General features: G+C 39.7%; 1 protein-coding gene across 3 annotated transcripts in view; it reads left to right on the top strand.

Moving 5' to 3' along the window:
• EWSR1 (EWS RNA binding protein 1) overlaps positions 1-14,906 on the top strand; it is a 33,105-nt gene extending 18,199 nt beyond the window's left edge. Inside the window, exons 9-17 of one of the 3 annotated variants that reach the window (XM_077160637.1) lie at positions 1,320-1,357; positions 1,893-1,925; positions 2,217-2,335; positions 11,376-11,505; positions 12,345-12,467; positions 12,991-13,153; positions 13,630-13,727; positions 14,052-14,304; positions 14,513-14,906. In XM_077160637.1, coding sequence (XP_077016752.1) covers positions 1,320-1,357; positions 1,893-1,925; positions 2,217-2,335; positions 11,376-11,505; positions 12,345-12,467; positions 12,991-13,153; positions 13,630-13,727; positions 14,052-14,304; positions 14,513-14,552 — 997 coding nt within the window. In that variant the 3' untranslated portion in view covers positions 14,553-14,906. Of the gene's footprint in view, positions 1-180; positions 1,358-1,892; positions 1,926-2,216; positions 2,336-11,375; positions 11,506-12,344; positions 12,468-12,990; positions 13,154-13,629; positions 13,728-14,051; positions 14,305-14,512 lie in introns of those variants that run through there. The other 2 variants (XM_077160638.1, XM_077160639.1) reach the window with 2 other exon arrangements.
• Positions 14,907-15,365: the final 459 nt, after the last annotated feature.

Here is a 15,365-nt window from a genome sequence, read left to right as displayed (position 1 = left end):
GGGCATTTTCCCCTCCCCCTTTTTTTATTGTGGTGTGGTGATGGTTTTCAGTGTCTTCTGCAGGTAAGGCACTCAATGTTTTTAACATGCCCTTTTTCATTGCCTCAGTATTTTGATATTTTCATTGGCTGTTAAACGTGGAAACTTTTTAACATGCTTTGTCGCATTTATATGCTACAGGTTACAAAGTGAGAGCCTTGTATACACTTCAATACTTAAAAAGTACCCGTACTCAGTACTCAGCCGGCAGCATAATGAAAAGTGGGACTAGACACGGTGTCCATATGGAGAGGAAAAATATACATAGAATATTTTTAACAAAATGTATTCATTGTATAAATGGAATCCTTCTGTAACTTTGGTAACTGCATACTTGTTGTTTGCTAATGAACCAGAGGAGGTATAATACTTTAGAATTGTGTAACATTAAAGTATAAACTTTTGTGTTTAAAGAGAGAGAACATTTTATGGTGTGTACTTTTAAAAAAAGGAAACAAAGCTGCATGCAACAGCTTGAAATTGTATATGCAGGTATTAAAGGTGCAATACTGGTTAGAAAAAAACAGGGCCTCCCACTGGGGAGCTGCCTTAATTTTGAAGAAACAAAATCATAAAAGCCTAATTTATATCCTCTCCCTTTAAAAATATTCAAAGCAGTGATTTTATACTGCCATTGTCATGGTTCTTAACTGATGTGTCTGTAAAGTTGCACCCCCAGTCCCTTGAGCCTTGGTATTTATTGTAAATTCTCCTTTCACAGCAATTGTTAAAACCGTTAGTGCCCTGAAGTGTATGGCTTTACGCTGAAGATTGGGTGGGTGTGTCCTCTGATGTGTGTGGTAGGCATTTAATGTGGTTGTCTTCTGCTTTATTATACTGTGACTGTTAGAAAGCCTAGGGCTCATTTGGCTGTCCCCTGGGAGAGGTTGAGGGTGCACCTTTATGAACATGGAAAGGTTCATCACAGCAGTTACCCAGATTATTAATCCTCTCTATACCAAGCTCTCCCTGTTTTACAGCTGATGGGATGGGTGTTTGGGATCTTTTCTCCCTAATTTACCAAGTATTGCACTATTAATACCAGCCCTGGAAATGAAAGGAATCAACCACACTGGTGTGTATAATCAGACAAGCAAGGTTGTATATAAAGGAGATTTGAGCAAGCTGCCCTGAAGAAAGGCATAGTGACAAGATGAGAGAGATGCATTGTTTGGAGATGTGTTTAGCCAGTGCCCTTCTTCCCCACGAGCCCCCCCAAGGCTCAGAGCGGTACTGGCTTTTAAAGGGAAAGGCCTTCATTTCTTCGTTTATCCCCCCAGCAGCGCTGGAGAGCGAGGTGGCTTCAATAAGCCTGGTGGTAAGTTTTTGAGTATTACCATGGATAGTGTTTAAAAAAAAATACAGTCAGTTTTTAGAAAAATATAATTTTTTATTAGTTTCATAAGTGGTTTAAAAATGATCTATACAAAAGAGACTAATGGGTACTGCCGGCATTGTCTTAGGGGTAATAAGGTTAACCTATGGTTATGAAACAAAGGGTAACTTGAAGTATTCAGCAACTGCTTCTGTAATGTGGGGGAGAATACATACTTAAAATTTGGTTTATTTGGAGGAAATTTTTGACTTAAATTTAACACTAATTTGGCGCATAAGCATTGAAAGTGTATTTGGTTAATGGTTTAAAAGCAAACCAACAAAACAAAAAAGCAAACCCTAGCAAACTTGTCACAGATGTTAAAGGGGCGCTGCTCCATTTTAGCAGTGCGGGTCATTTTGAATTTAACAAAGCCCTATCAAATGGTGGTGTAGTAGATAGCTGTGTGTGTTTGTAAGGTTTGTAGCTTGTAAGACGTGCACTAATAATGTTTTATATGATCTTTCCTGATTGGCAGGACCTATGGATGAAGGACCAGATCTTGATCTAGGTAATTTTGAATTCCTGAACTTTATATCATGCCTTATAAATGAATTGCATAGAAATAAATGCATGCTGAACTTCAGCAACCTGATAAATCAATGTTATGTTCTTGCTGTCGAGGGAAATTGAGGCACTTTCTTTATTGTGAATGTTAATCATAATAGCCTTAAACTAAAAGTTTTCCATGCTGTTGTTCCATGTTGTGGGTGGTTTTCTTAGCTTTGTGATAAATGCCATTGGGGAATAGTGACAGACTGGTTGAGCTGATGTAAGATATACAACGTGTTTTTCCTTGAAGGCCCGCCTGTAGATCCAGATGAAGACTCTGACAACACTGCAATTTATGTGCAAGGATTAAATGACAACGTGACTCTAGATGACCTGGCGGACTTCTTTAAACAGTGCGGGGTTGTGAAAGTGAGTAAAAGTATAATCAGGTTATCTGGCAGAATTTTGAACTACAGAGCATTTTAGAGAGACCAAATTAATAATATTGTTATAAAGTTCCCTGATTTTGGTGTTCTTGGCATCAAGTAGTTTGCTCCTTAAAAGACCAATGCATTTTGTTTTAAACAGTTTTACTGAGATTAATTCATATACCATACATTCCATCTAAAGTGTGCAATCACTGTCTTCTAGTGTAGTCACGGAGTTGTACATTTATCACCAGAATCAATTCTAGGATTTTTTTTAAATTTATTTATTAATTTAAAAACAAACCAAATAAAACACCAGCATATATAATCAGTAATTCACAGTATCATCACTTAGTTGCATATTCATCATTTCTTAGAACATTTGCATCAATTCAGAAACAGAAATAAAAAGACAATAGAAAAAGAAATAAAATGAAAACAAAAAAGAAAAAAAAAGATTATACCTACCATACCCATTACCCCTCGCTTTCATTGATCCCTAGCATTTCAAATTAAATTTATTTTAGCATTTGTTCCCCCTATTATTTTTATTCCATATGTTCTACTCTTTTGTTGACAAGGTAGATAAAAGAGCATCAGACCCAAGGTTTTCACAATCACATAGTCACCTTGTGAAAGCTATATCATTATACATTCCTCATCAAAAAACATGGCTACTGGAACACAGCTCTACATTTTCTGGCAGTTCCCTTCAGCCTCTCCATTACATCTTGGTTAACAAGATGATATCTACTTAATGCGTAAGAATAACCTCCAGGATAACCTCTTGACTCTGTTTGGAATCTCTCAGCCATTGACACTGTCTCATTTCACTCTTCCCCCTTTTGGTCGAGGAGGTTTTCTCAATCCCTTGATGCTAAGTCTCAGCTCATTCTAGGGTTTTTCTCAATCCCTTGATGCTGAGTCTCAGCTCATTCTAGGATTTCTGTCCCATGCCGCCAGGAAGGTCCACACCCCGTCCCACGTAGACAGGGGGAGGGTGGTGAGTTTGCTTGTTGTGTTGGCTGGAGAGAGAGGCCGCATCTGAGCAACAAAAGAGGGTCTCTTGGGGGTAGGCCTAAATTTTAAGTAGACTTGACCTATCCTTTGTGGGGTTAAGTTTCATATGAACAAACCCCAAGACTGGGGGCTCAGCCTATAGCTTTGGTTGTCCACACTACTTATGAGAATATCAAGAATTCAACTTGGGGAGGTTGAATTTCTCCCCGGTCTCACCATTCCCCGAAGGGGGCTTTGCAAATACTTTTCCACTCACTGATTGAATCACTCTGGGATTCATTGGGGCATCACTCTGGACAAACTAACAGAATCTCGTGTCCTACCTGAGATTCCAAGTACTTATGGTGTTCAATCAAACTATCTACATAAGTTATATTAGGAAATACACTAGTCAAAATATAAATTTTGTACCACATAAACATTTTTTGCTTTAGTCTCACACATAAGGTGACATTTTAAAATATTAATTACCATCTATCTTCAGCACCCTGCAATAATGACATTCGTTTGTTCTTCTTCATGCAAAAGCATTTTTAAAATTTGTACATTTAGTCACTATCATTATACACTGTAGGCATTCCTAGATTTTACCATCTCAATCTTTAACATCTTTCTTTCTGATTTCATTTATGTCTCCAGCCCTCCTCCCTCTATCATTCTCACATGCAGCTTCATTCAGTGTTTTAACATAATTGTATTACAATTAGGTGCTGTCCATTTCTGAGTTTCTGTATTCATTCCTGTTGCACAGTCTGTATCCCTTCAGCTCCAGTTACCCAATATCTTACCCTATTTCTATCTCCTGATGATCTCTTACCAACAACATATTCCAAGTTTATTCACTAATGTCAGTTCATATCGTTGAGACCATACAGTATTTGTCCTTTAGTTTTTGGCTAGTCTCACTCAGCATAATGTTCTCAAGGTCCATCCATGTTGTTACATACTTCATAACTTTATTCTGTCTTAAAGCTGCATAATATTCCATCATGTGTATGTACCACAGTTTGTTTAGCCACTCGTCTGTTGATGGACATTTTGGCTGTTTCCATCTCTTGGTAATTGTAGATAATGCTGCTGTAAACATTGGTGTGCAAATGTCCGTTTGTGTCTTTGTCCTTGTGTCCTTTGAGTAGATACCTAGCAAAGGTATTGCCAGGTCATATGGCAATTCTGTATTCAGCTTTTTGAGGAACCGCCAAACTGCCTTCACAGCAGTTGCACCATTTGACATTCCCACGAACAGTGAATAAGTGTGCCTCTTTTCCACATCTTCTCCATCACTTGTCATTTTCTGTTTTGTTGATAATGGCCATTCTGGTGGGTGTGAGATGATATCTCATTGTGGTTTTGATTTCCATTTCTCTAATGGCCAGGGACGTTGAACATCTCTTCATGTGCCTTTTGGCCATTTGTATTTCCTCTTCTGAGAAGTGTCTGTTCAAGTCTTTTTCCCATTTTGTAATTGGATTGGCTGTCTTTTTGTTGTTGAGTTGAACAGTCTCTATAAATTCTGGGTACTAGACCTTCATCTGATATGTCATTTCCAAATACTGTCTCCCATTGTGTAGGCTGTCTTTTTACTTTCTTGATGAAGTTCTTCGATGCACAAAAGTGTTTAATTTTGAGGAGTTCCCATTTCTTTCTTTCTTTCTTCAGTGCTCTTGCTTTGGGTGTAAGGTCTATAAAACCGCCTCCAATTATAAGATTTATAAGATATTTCCCTACATTTTCCTCTGTTTTATGGTCTTAGACCTAATGTTTAGATCTTTGATCCATTTTGAGTTAACTTTTGTATAGGGTGTGAGATATGGGTCCTCTTTCATTCTTTTGCATATGGATATCCAGTTCTCTAGGCACCATTTATTGAAGAGACTGTTCTGTCCCAGGTGAGTTGACTTGACTGCCTTATCAAAGATCAAATGTCCATAGATGAGAGGATCTATATCTGAACACTCTGTTCGATTCCATTGGTCGGTATATCTGTATGCCAGTACCATGCTGTTTTGACCACTGTGGCTTCATAATATGCCTTAAAGTCAGGCAACGTGAGACCTCCAGCTTTGTTTTTTTTCCTCAAGATACTTTTAGCAATTCGGGGCACCCTGCCCTTTCAGATAAATTTGTTTATTGGTTTTTCTGTTTCTGAAAAGTAAGTTGTTGGGATTTTGATTGGTATTGCATTGAATTCTAGAATATTTTGACCCAGAAGAGATATTACTATGTTACACAGTCCTGGTTTCATCCTCTGACTTACCTTTCTAGTAACACACACAACCCTGAACTTTCCCTTTCAGCCACTGTTACACCTTCATATCATCACTGTTAATTACACTCACTGTAATCTGCACATATCAGCTCCCCATCTTCTGCCCTCATTCTGTCTACTAGTGATCTATGTTCTAGATATTAATACTATGAGTTTGCTTATTATATTTAGTTCATATTAGTGAGGTCATACAATATTTGTCCTTTTGTGTCTGACTTATTTCACTCAGCATAGTGTCCTCGAGATTCATCCATATAGTCACATCATCACTTCATTTCTTACAGCTGCATAATGTTCATATATATACAACAAACACATTTTGTTTATCCATTCATTGCTTGATAGATACCTGGGTTATTTCCAGTTGTATTGGCAGTTGTGAATCAGGCTCTTAGGAACATCAGTGTGCAAATGTCTGTTTGTGTCCCTGCTTTCAGTTATTCTGAGTACATGCCTAGTAGTGGGATTGCTGGATCATATGGCAGTGATCTTTCTCCACATCCTAACACTTACAGTTTTCTTTCTTTTTTTAATAGTGTCCATTCGAGTAGGTGTGCAATAATATCTCCTAGTTTTGATTGGCATTTCAGTAATAGCTAGTGATCTTGAACACCTTTTCATGTGCTTTTTAGCCGTTTATATTTCCTCTTTGAAAAAATGTGTATTCATGTCTCTTGCCTATTTTTAAACTGAGTTTTCTTTTTATTATTCAGTTGTGGCATCTTTAGTATTAAACCCTTGTCAGATAATGTTTCCAAATATTTTCTCCCATTCAGTAGGCTACCTTTTCACTATTTGACAAAATCACCTGAAGTCCAAAAGCGTTCAGTTTCGAGGTGGTTCATGTATTTATTTATTTTTTTTGTTCCTTATGCTTTGGGTGTAAGGCCTAAGAAGCCACCTTCTATCTCAAGATCTTGAAGATGCTTCCCTAGGAGATTTTTCTTACAGGAATTTTATAGTTAATTTTTATATAAGATTTGAGATAAAGGTCCTCTTTCATTCTTTTGGATATGAATATCCAGTTTTCCCAACATTGTTTGTTGAAGAGAGTATTCTGTCCCAGTTGGATGAACTTGTCAAAAATCAGTTGACAATAGATGTGAAGTGCCTGTTTCTGAACTCTCAGTTTGATTCCATTGGTCAAAATGTCTGTTTTTTATACCAATACCATGCTGTTTTTATGACTATAGCTTTGTAAAGTTTTGTAATAGTCTTTAAAGTCAGGAAGTAAGCATCCTCTAACTTCATTTTTCTTTTTCAAGATGTTTTTGGCTGTTTGGGGTTCTTCAGCCTTCTAAATAAATTTGGTAATTGGCTTTTCCAATTCTGCAAAGAAGGTGGTTGGAATTTCAGTTGGGATTGCATTGAATCTGTGAATCTGTAAATCAATGTGGGTAATGATTTAGTCTTCCAATCCATGAACACGAAATGTCCTTCTATTTATTTAGGTCTTCTTTTATTTCTTTTAGCAATGCTTTGTCGTTTTCTCAATACAGGTCCTTTATAACCATCATTAAGTTTATTCCTAGTATTTGATTCTTTTAGTTGCTATCATAAATGGAATTTTTTTCCTGATTTCCTTCTCAGATTACTCATTACTAGTATATGGAAACATTACTGATTTTTACATGTTAATCTTTTATCCCACCGCTTTGCTGAACTCATTTATGAGGTCTGGTAGCTTTGTTGTAGATTTTTCTGGACTTTCTAATAAAATCATACCATCTGTAAGAAGTGAAAGTTTTGTTTCTTCCTTCCCGATATGGATGCCCTTTTATTTCTTTGTCTTGCCTAATTGCTCCAGCCTGAACTTCTTGTATAGTGCTGAGTAACAGTGGTGACAGTGGGCATCCTTGTCTTATTCCCCATCTCAACGGGAAAGCATTCAGTCTTTCACCACTGGGTACAGTGTTAGCTGTGGGTTTTTCATTTATGCCCTTTAACATGCTAAGAAAATTTCCTTCTATCCCTATCTTTCGAAGTGTTTTTTTATCAAGAAGGGATGCTAGATTTTGTCTTGTGTCTTTTCTGCATCAGTATGGTTCTTTTTCGATTTGTTAATGTGGTATATTACATTGGTTTTCTTGTGCTGAACCATCCTTGCATACCTGAGATTAAACCATCTTGATCGTGGTGTATGATTCTTTCAATGTGCAGTTTAAGTTTGTAAGTATTTCATTAGAGAGATTGACCTGTAATTTTCCTTTCTTGTAATTATCTGGTTTTAGTATTAGGCTTCATAGCATAAGTTAGTAGCATTCTGTTCTTTTCAATTTTCTGAAGAGTTTGAACAGGATTGGTATTAAATCTTTTTGGAATGATGGGTAGAATTCACCTGTGAAGCCTTCTGGGCCTGGGCATTCTTTGTTGGGAGGTTTTGATGATTGTTTCAGATGTTGAGATTTTCAGTTTCTTCTGGAGTCAGTGCAGGTTTTTCAGGTCTTTCTACGAAATTGTCCATTTCATCTAAGTTGTCTAGTTTGTTGGTATACAGTTGTTCATAGTATCCTGTTATGATCTTTTTTTTTTTTTGCATGGGAAGGCACCGGGAATCAAACCCCGGTCTCCGGCATGGCAGGCGAGCACTCTGCCTGCTGAGCCACCATGGCCCACCCTTATGATCTTTTTATTTCAGTGGGGGGCCCCCTTTTCATTTTCAAATTTTATTTACTTCTTTCTCTTTCTTTAATGGTCTCACTAAGGGTTTGTCAGTTTCATTTATCTCAAAGAACCAGCTTTTGGTTTTGTTGATTCTAATTTTTGTTGTTCCTTAATTTCATTTATTTCTGCTCTAATCTTTGTTATTTCTTTCTGCTTGCTTTTGAATTAATTTGTTCTTTTTTTTAGTTCCTTTAGGCGTGCAGTTAAGGTCATGATTTTAGCTCTTCATTGCCTTTTTCTTTTTTGTGTATGCTGTATGGTGGGGTCACATTTCATTCTTTAGCCATATGAGTATTCCATTATTGCAGCACCATTTGGTGAAATTTTTTTGTTTGTCTGTTTGGGAAGTGCATGGATTAGGCATCAAACCCAGGTCTCCCAAATGGCAGGCATGAATTCTACCACTGAATCACCCTCACACCCCTTCTTTGTTGCTTTTTATTTGTTTATTGTTGTTGCTTTTTAATATAGGCATTTAGTGCTATAAATTTCCTTCTCAACACTGCCTTCACTGCAATGGTATATTGAAGTAACCTACTATTATTTTAGATAACGTCTATTACTTCTTCAGTTTTGTTAAAGTTTGCCTTGTGTATTTTGGGGGTACCCTGCTTAGGTGCCTCAAAGTGGTTAGGTGCATATATATTTATGATTATTATTTCTTCTTGGTGGGTTGCCCCTTTTATTAATATAGTGTCCTTTTTTGTCTCTCATAACAGTTTTGCACTTAAAGTCTGTTTTATCTGATAATAGGTACCTCAGCTTTTTTTTCCAGATACTGTTTACATGGAATATTTTTTCCAGCCTTTTACTCTCACCCTGTTTGTATCCTTGGTCTGACTTCTCTTGTAGACAACATAGATGGTTCATATTTTTTTTTATCCATTCTGCCAGTCTGTATCTTTTGATTGGGGAGTTTAATCCATTACCATTCATTGTTATTCTGTAAAGGCAGAAATTACTTTAACCATTGTATTCTTTGCTCTTTGTATGTCTTACTTTTGTGTGTCTCTTTTTTTTTACCCTTTTTTTGGTTACCTTTACTGAAAATCTTCATTTCTGCATTCTCCTCCAAGCCTCTCTCCAGTCCTTTCCTATCAGCCTGCAAGACTCCCTTTAGTATTTTTTATAGAGCAAGTTCTGCTTATCTGTGAATATCCTAAACTCTTCCCTCATTTTCTGAAGGACAGTTTTACCAAATAGAGAATTCTTGGCTGGCAATTTTTCTTTTTCAGTATCTCAGATATTTCATACCACTGCCTTTTCACCTCCATAGTTTCTGTTGAGAAATTGGCACTTTATCAGGCATCCCTTTTATGTTATGAATAACTTTTCTGTTGCTGCTTTCAGAAATTTGTCTTTATTTCTGGCATTTGACATTCTGAGAACTGTGTGTCTTGAAGTAGGTCTTTATTCTTATGTATTTGGTTTGGGATACATTTGCTTCCCTGTCCTGTATTTCCTAGGAGCTGGGAAGTTTTTAGCCATTATTTCAAACTCTTCTGTCCTTTTCCCTTCTCTTCTTCTGGGAACTCCGTGAAGCAAATGTCTGTGCACTTCATGTTGTCAATCATTTCTTAGAGACCCTGCTAAATTTTTCCCTGTATGTTCTTTTTCTGGCTTAGGCAGGCTCCAGGAATCGAACCCGGGTCTCTGGCATGCCTGTATGTTCTTTTGTCCTTTGCAGTTTGGATGCTCCATCATGTAGCTCCCTGATCCTTCTTCCTGTTCTAATATGCTGTTGTCTGCTTCTAATGTATGTTTTATTTCATCTGCTGGGCTTTTTATTCCCATAAGATCTGTTATTTTTCTTTGCATGCTTTCACATACTTCTTTATGCTCACCACTGTTATCTTAATATCCTTTACCTCTTTAGCCATCACACTGATTTTATTTCGTAGATTTGCTTGAGCATCTTCGATTAGTTATTCCAGGTTCTGTATCTCCTCTGATTTTTTATTTGCTCCTATAACTTGGCCATATCTTCCTGTTTCTTAGTTAGGTTTAGTATTTATTGCTGTTATCTGTGCATCAGATTATCTTGGCAAATTTAAGTCTGAAGGTCAGATTCTCTCTCTGATCAGAGCTTTTCTTGTTGATTGGGTTTGTGTTAGTGCTATTCTTTGACACTTGGTTCATTGGTATTGCTCATCCAAGGGTGGGCCAAGGCCCCACAAAGGGAGCACACACCAACTCCACAGGGCTTTAGGGAGAAGTTTAGGTAAAATGGCCTAAAAGCCCTTAATTCTGGTCCCAAAGGGTGTACTTTCCTGGCCTGCCCAGCATTGGCCCTCTTTGTCCAAAAGCCTTTCAGCTGTCTTCCTAGAGGTGTGCTTTTCTCACCTGCCAGCAGATGGCACTCTTTGCCAACCTAGTTCACTTACCCCTCAGAAGGCAAGCTTTTCTCATCTCCCTGCCAAGTCCAAAGAATGGTTTAACTGTGCTAGGCAGGACAGGTTTAAACTACTGGTGGGCCCAGCAGTCCACATTTGCTGGTCAAAAGCTGGCACTGTGCTAGATCATGTCCTGCCCTATTAGGAGAGTGGACCTTTTGTTAGATAGAAAAAAGCCCAATAGAGAGATTATTCTCACATATCACTGGATATAAGAAAACATATAGATTAGACTTTAAATATATGCACATTTAATGCAAGAAATACCCATGAAACTTATATTCTTTACAATGTGGCTCCTGAACAAGCTTACCTACTTTTGATGTTCTGCTATACTCGTTGGGTGCCTCTGTGTCAGGGCAAGTGTGGGGATATTAGGAGAAGGTGGATGGGGATGCAGTTGGGCCCGTGCTGTTAATTACACACTTTTTAATTTCTGGTCTTTATTGTTTTTTTAAAGAAACATACTAAAGAAAGGGAATCACTTAACAATCACATTTGCTCTAGAAATTTAGAAAAATAAGTCAGACATAATTCCACTACCTGGAGATAAACTAGCAACCTAGTGAACATGTGTCTGCATGTGAAAAGTTACTGCTTTTGACAATTCGAGGAGCTTTTTTGGGTTTCACATGGACTTTTTCTCCCCATATTAGTACATTCTAGTCACAGCCTAACCATGCTGTTTTGTCCAGATGAACAAGAGAACTGGGCAACCCATGATCCACATCTACCTGGACAAGGAGACAGGAAAGCCCAAAGGCGATGCCACAGTGTCATATGAAGACCCGCCGACTGCCAAGGCTGCCGTGGAGTGGTTTGACGGTAGGAGCCCCAGGATCGATAAGGGTGTACTTGCTGGCATTTTTAATTCTGTTTGACTCTTGGACACCTGTTAGGGTTTGTAGCAAATGTTGTATGTGTCAGTTTGCAGGTCAAGAAAGGGTCTTCTTGATATATTTTAATCTTTGGCTGTTAGAACACTCATTTTCTGAAGTGATTCTAGACGAGGGACAGACATATGTTCTGAGTGACTATAGGGCATGGCAGAAACAAGGAACTTGAGAGCCTTAGGAACAAGAAGATCTTGCATCTGCCTTTTGAGGAAACACTACATGCCAGTTGAGAACTGTGTGTGGGCCTAGCCCCTGACCCTAGTTTGGGAAAACCTTTGTTTTCAGGCATTATCATTACAACTCCACCTTGTTTAAAGTTGCAAATGATTTCCCAAGCACAGATATATTATCAGAATGTACAGAAAACCCTCAGAGGAAACATCTTAGCCAGTGTACATTTTGAGTTCATACATTTAAGTAAGGCCTCAACATTGATGCTAGATTTTCACTTGAGACAAATCCAACTTTAAAGTATCACGCAGTTCTGGATTTGCTCCCTTGGCTGGTCCCTGTTCTTATTTTTCCTGCTTCTCACATTAGACTGGTGTATTCTTGGCCTCCTTCAGCTTTCTACCAGCAAAGTGTCATTTAAAGCCTTGTTCTCTAGCTATGCCAGTAAAAATCTTAGATGTAAAGAGAAAATCTTTATCAAGGAGCAGACTTGATGCAACCAGAGATTGTTGCGTTTGATAATGGTAACCTTTTCTTGTCCCTTAAAAAGGTCAAAGTTGGAGCTTGGGAATAACTGACATTGTTATTTTGTTCCAGGGAAAGATTTTCAAGGAAGCAAACTTAAAGTCTCTCTCGCACGGAAGAAGCCTCCAATGAATAGCATGCGAGGTGGTATGCCACCCCGTGAGGGCAGAGGGATGCCGCCCCCTCTCCGTGGAGGTATTTACTGGTCCTTTCTCTTAGCTATTTCTGTGTTGCTTCTTTGATAACACTTGTCCTCAAGAAACTTGATTTCTCAACCCCATCAGAGACACTAAAAAGGTATGTAGTCAAGAGTAGATTGTTGAATGCTAACAGTAAATGTTTGTGAGCATTAAAAGGAAAGAAGTAAACAGCGTAGGTTGACTAGTCAGGGAGGCTTGAAGCCCTGTGGAGCCACTCTGCCTTCATGTCAGCCCTCAGATTGCCATTGACTGCCATTGACTCTGTTCCTTGGTTTTCCCATTGTTCTGAAAATGCCTGCCCTATAGAACTGTGAAAGTTAAATGATGTACATAGAAAATGTTCCTCCCTGAGCCTGATTGTTAGGACAAAACTCATGCCTAAGCTGGACTCACAGGCCTCTAGGAAGTACAGGCAGATGTTGGGGAAATGGGAAAGTGGTCTGTGCATTCACACAGGGGTGTTTTCCCTTTGAGTGAATGTGGTGCTAAAAGAGGTGAACTGCTGTTTCGTATTGCAGGTCCAGGGGGCCCAGGAGGTCCTGGAGGACCAATGGGTCGTATGGGAGGCCGTGGAGGAGACAGAGGAGGCTTCCCACCAAGAGGGCCCCGGGGTTCCCGTGGGAACCCGTCTGGAGGAGGAAACGTCCAACACCGAGCTGGAGACTGGCAGTGCCCCAATCCGTATGTATATTTCTTTTGACAAACTGAAGCCCTTCTCGTAAATGAAGTCTGTCTCTGGTGTCTCACCTCTTTCTTAAACCTGGAGTAAAGGGCTGTTGGATCCTTTCAGTCTAGAATATGAGGACAACCCCTCCCTGGTAGGGGCGAGGGAGTAATCAGCCATATGCACCAGCTGTTTCAGTAGTCTCAAAGTTGCAACTCAAATTCATCGCATTGGAATGAATGAAGTGTACATGGTTGTATACACATTTTCATGGGGCATACCCTGGTCCCATGGGTACTTTGCTGCCTGAGGTTATGATCTGAAGCCAGTTTCTGTGGACTGATAGTGTTTGAGGTACCTGGCTTTGACCTGGGGCCCAGTGTTTTTGATGACAGAATGCAATTTGTATCTGCTCGAATGTCTCCTTTGCATATATTCATGTTCAGCACTTTAGTTCAGTTGGTGATTTCGGCTGTGATATAATTTTGTCCAGGGGATGTGGAAACCAGAACTTTGCCTGGAGGACAGAATGTAACCAGTGTAAGGCTCCTAAGCCTGAAGGCTTCCTCCCACCACCATTTCCACCCCCAGGTAGGTACGGGTTTTGTCAGAAACAAGCTTTTTTTGTTAAAGCTTAGCAGACTTGATAAATGACAGCTGCCCACTTCTTAGATTCGGGTTAGCATTTGCAATTAGTATCTCTGGGTTTTGTTTTCGTTGCATCGTCATATCTAAGTTGTGACCCAGATGTTCAAATTGAATGAACATGAAACCCAATTCTGTTTCTGCCTTGGGTAAGGGAAGCAGATTCTGAGCAGTCTTGAAGGCATGTCCACAGAGCCTCTGCTTCTACCCATTTCTCTCTGTCTTGCCACTGATCTGTTTGTTGTCTTCCACCCTTTGCGTACTTCTTAGGTGGTGACCGTGGCAGAGGCGGCCCTGGTGGCATGCGGGGAGGAAGAGGTGGTCTCATGGATCGTGGTGGTCCCGGTGGAATGTTCAGAGGTGGCCGTGGTGGAGATAGAGGTGGCTTCCGTGGTGGCCGGGGCATGGACCGAGGTGGCTTTGGTGGAGGAAGACGAGGTGGCCCTGGGGGGCCTCCTGGACCTTTGATGGAACAAATGGGAGGAAGAAGAGGTGGCCGTGGAGGACCTGGAAAAATGGATAAGTATGTGATGGTGATGAATACCAGTGGGGTGGCTACCGGGTGGGTAAGGAGGGCAGCCCTCTCCCAGGGACAGATCCTTTTGGCAGCAAGAGGCTCTTCCCAGTGCTCAGGATTAGTGAAGGGAAGAGGCTGCTTTGGGCTCTGGGGGATGGACTACCTTTCCTCCCCACATTCTAACTGAGCAACCCACTCCCATTCTGCCCTGCAGAGGTGAGCACCGTCAGGAACGCAGAGACCGGCCCTACTAGACACAGAGACCCCTGCAGAACTGCATTGACTACCAGATTTATTTTTTAAACCAGAAAATGTTTTAAATTTATAATTCCATATTTATAATGTTGGTCACAACATTATGATTATTCCTTGTCTGTACTTTAGTATTTTTCACCATTTGTGATGAAACATTAAAACAAGTTAAATGGTAGTGTGCTGAGTTTTGTTTTTTTTTCCTTTTAAAGATGGTGGTTTAAGATTAAACCAATGGGAACCCCTTGTGAGCATGCTCAGTATCGTTGTGAAAAACCAAGAGGGCCTCTAACTGTAACAATGTTCATGTTGTGATTTTTTTTTTAAATAAAATTCCAAATGTTTATAAACAGTCATCCTTCTCAGCCTCTGTTCCAGTCACTTCATGCCCTGTACCCACCAGGCAGTGGAGTACAGTCCAGATCACAGCTCGTCTACAGCATGTGAGGGAAAGTCTGACATGGCTGTGACGTCAAAACAGAACACTGGCATCGCGGTCACTGTGCTGCCAGCAAGGAGAAGGGGGTCGGGATATCAGATTGGAGCTCGCCCCAGTCTATTCAGTGCTGGAGTGCCTGTCACCACGGCTTTAAAGGCTTCAGTTTGAGTGGTCCTCTGAATGCCACCCCCACGTGGTGGTGAAGCACAGACTCCCACACACCTCTTACGTCTTGAGATTAAAGGCTGACTTAGGGAAAACCACTGAGAGAGAGGAACCATTTTGTTTTTACTTCCTACTCAACTGAGACATTAGCTGAAGCTTTCTTCTGGTATTACAGTGTCACTTTAAAATTTTGCTAAACAGCATAATACTA

The sequence above is a fragment of the Tamandua tetradactyla genome, chromosome 5 (assembly GCF_023851605.1).
Source record: "Tamandua tetradactyla isolate mTamTet1 chromosome 5, mTamTet1.pri, whole genome shotgun sequence".
NCBI classification, from domain to species: Eukaryota; Metazoa; Chordata; class Mammalia; order Pilosa; family Myrmecophagidae; genus Tamandua; species Tamandua tetradactyla.
The sequence above is the reverse complement of the archived record's forward strand: the minus strand, read 5'-3'. Positions and strand labels throughout refer to the sequence as shown.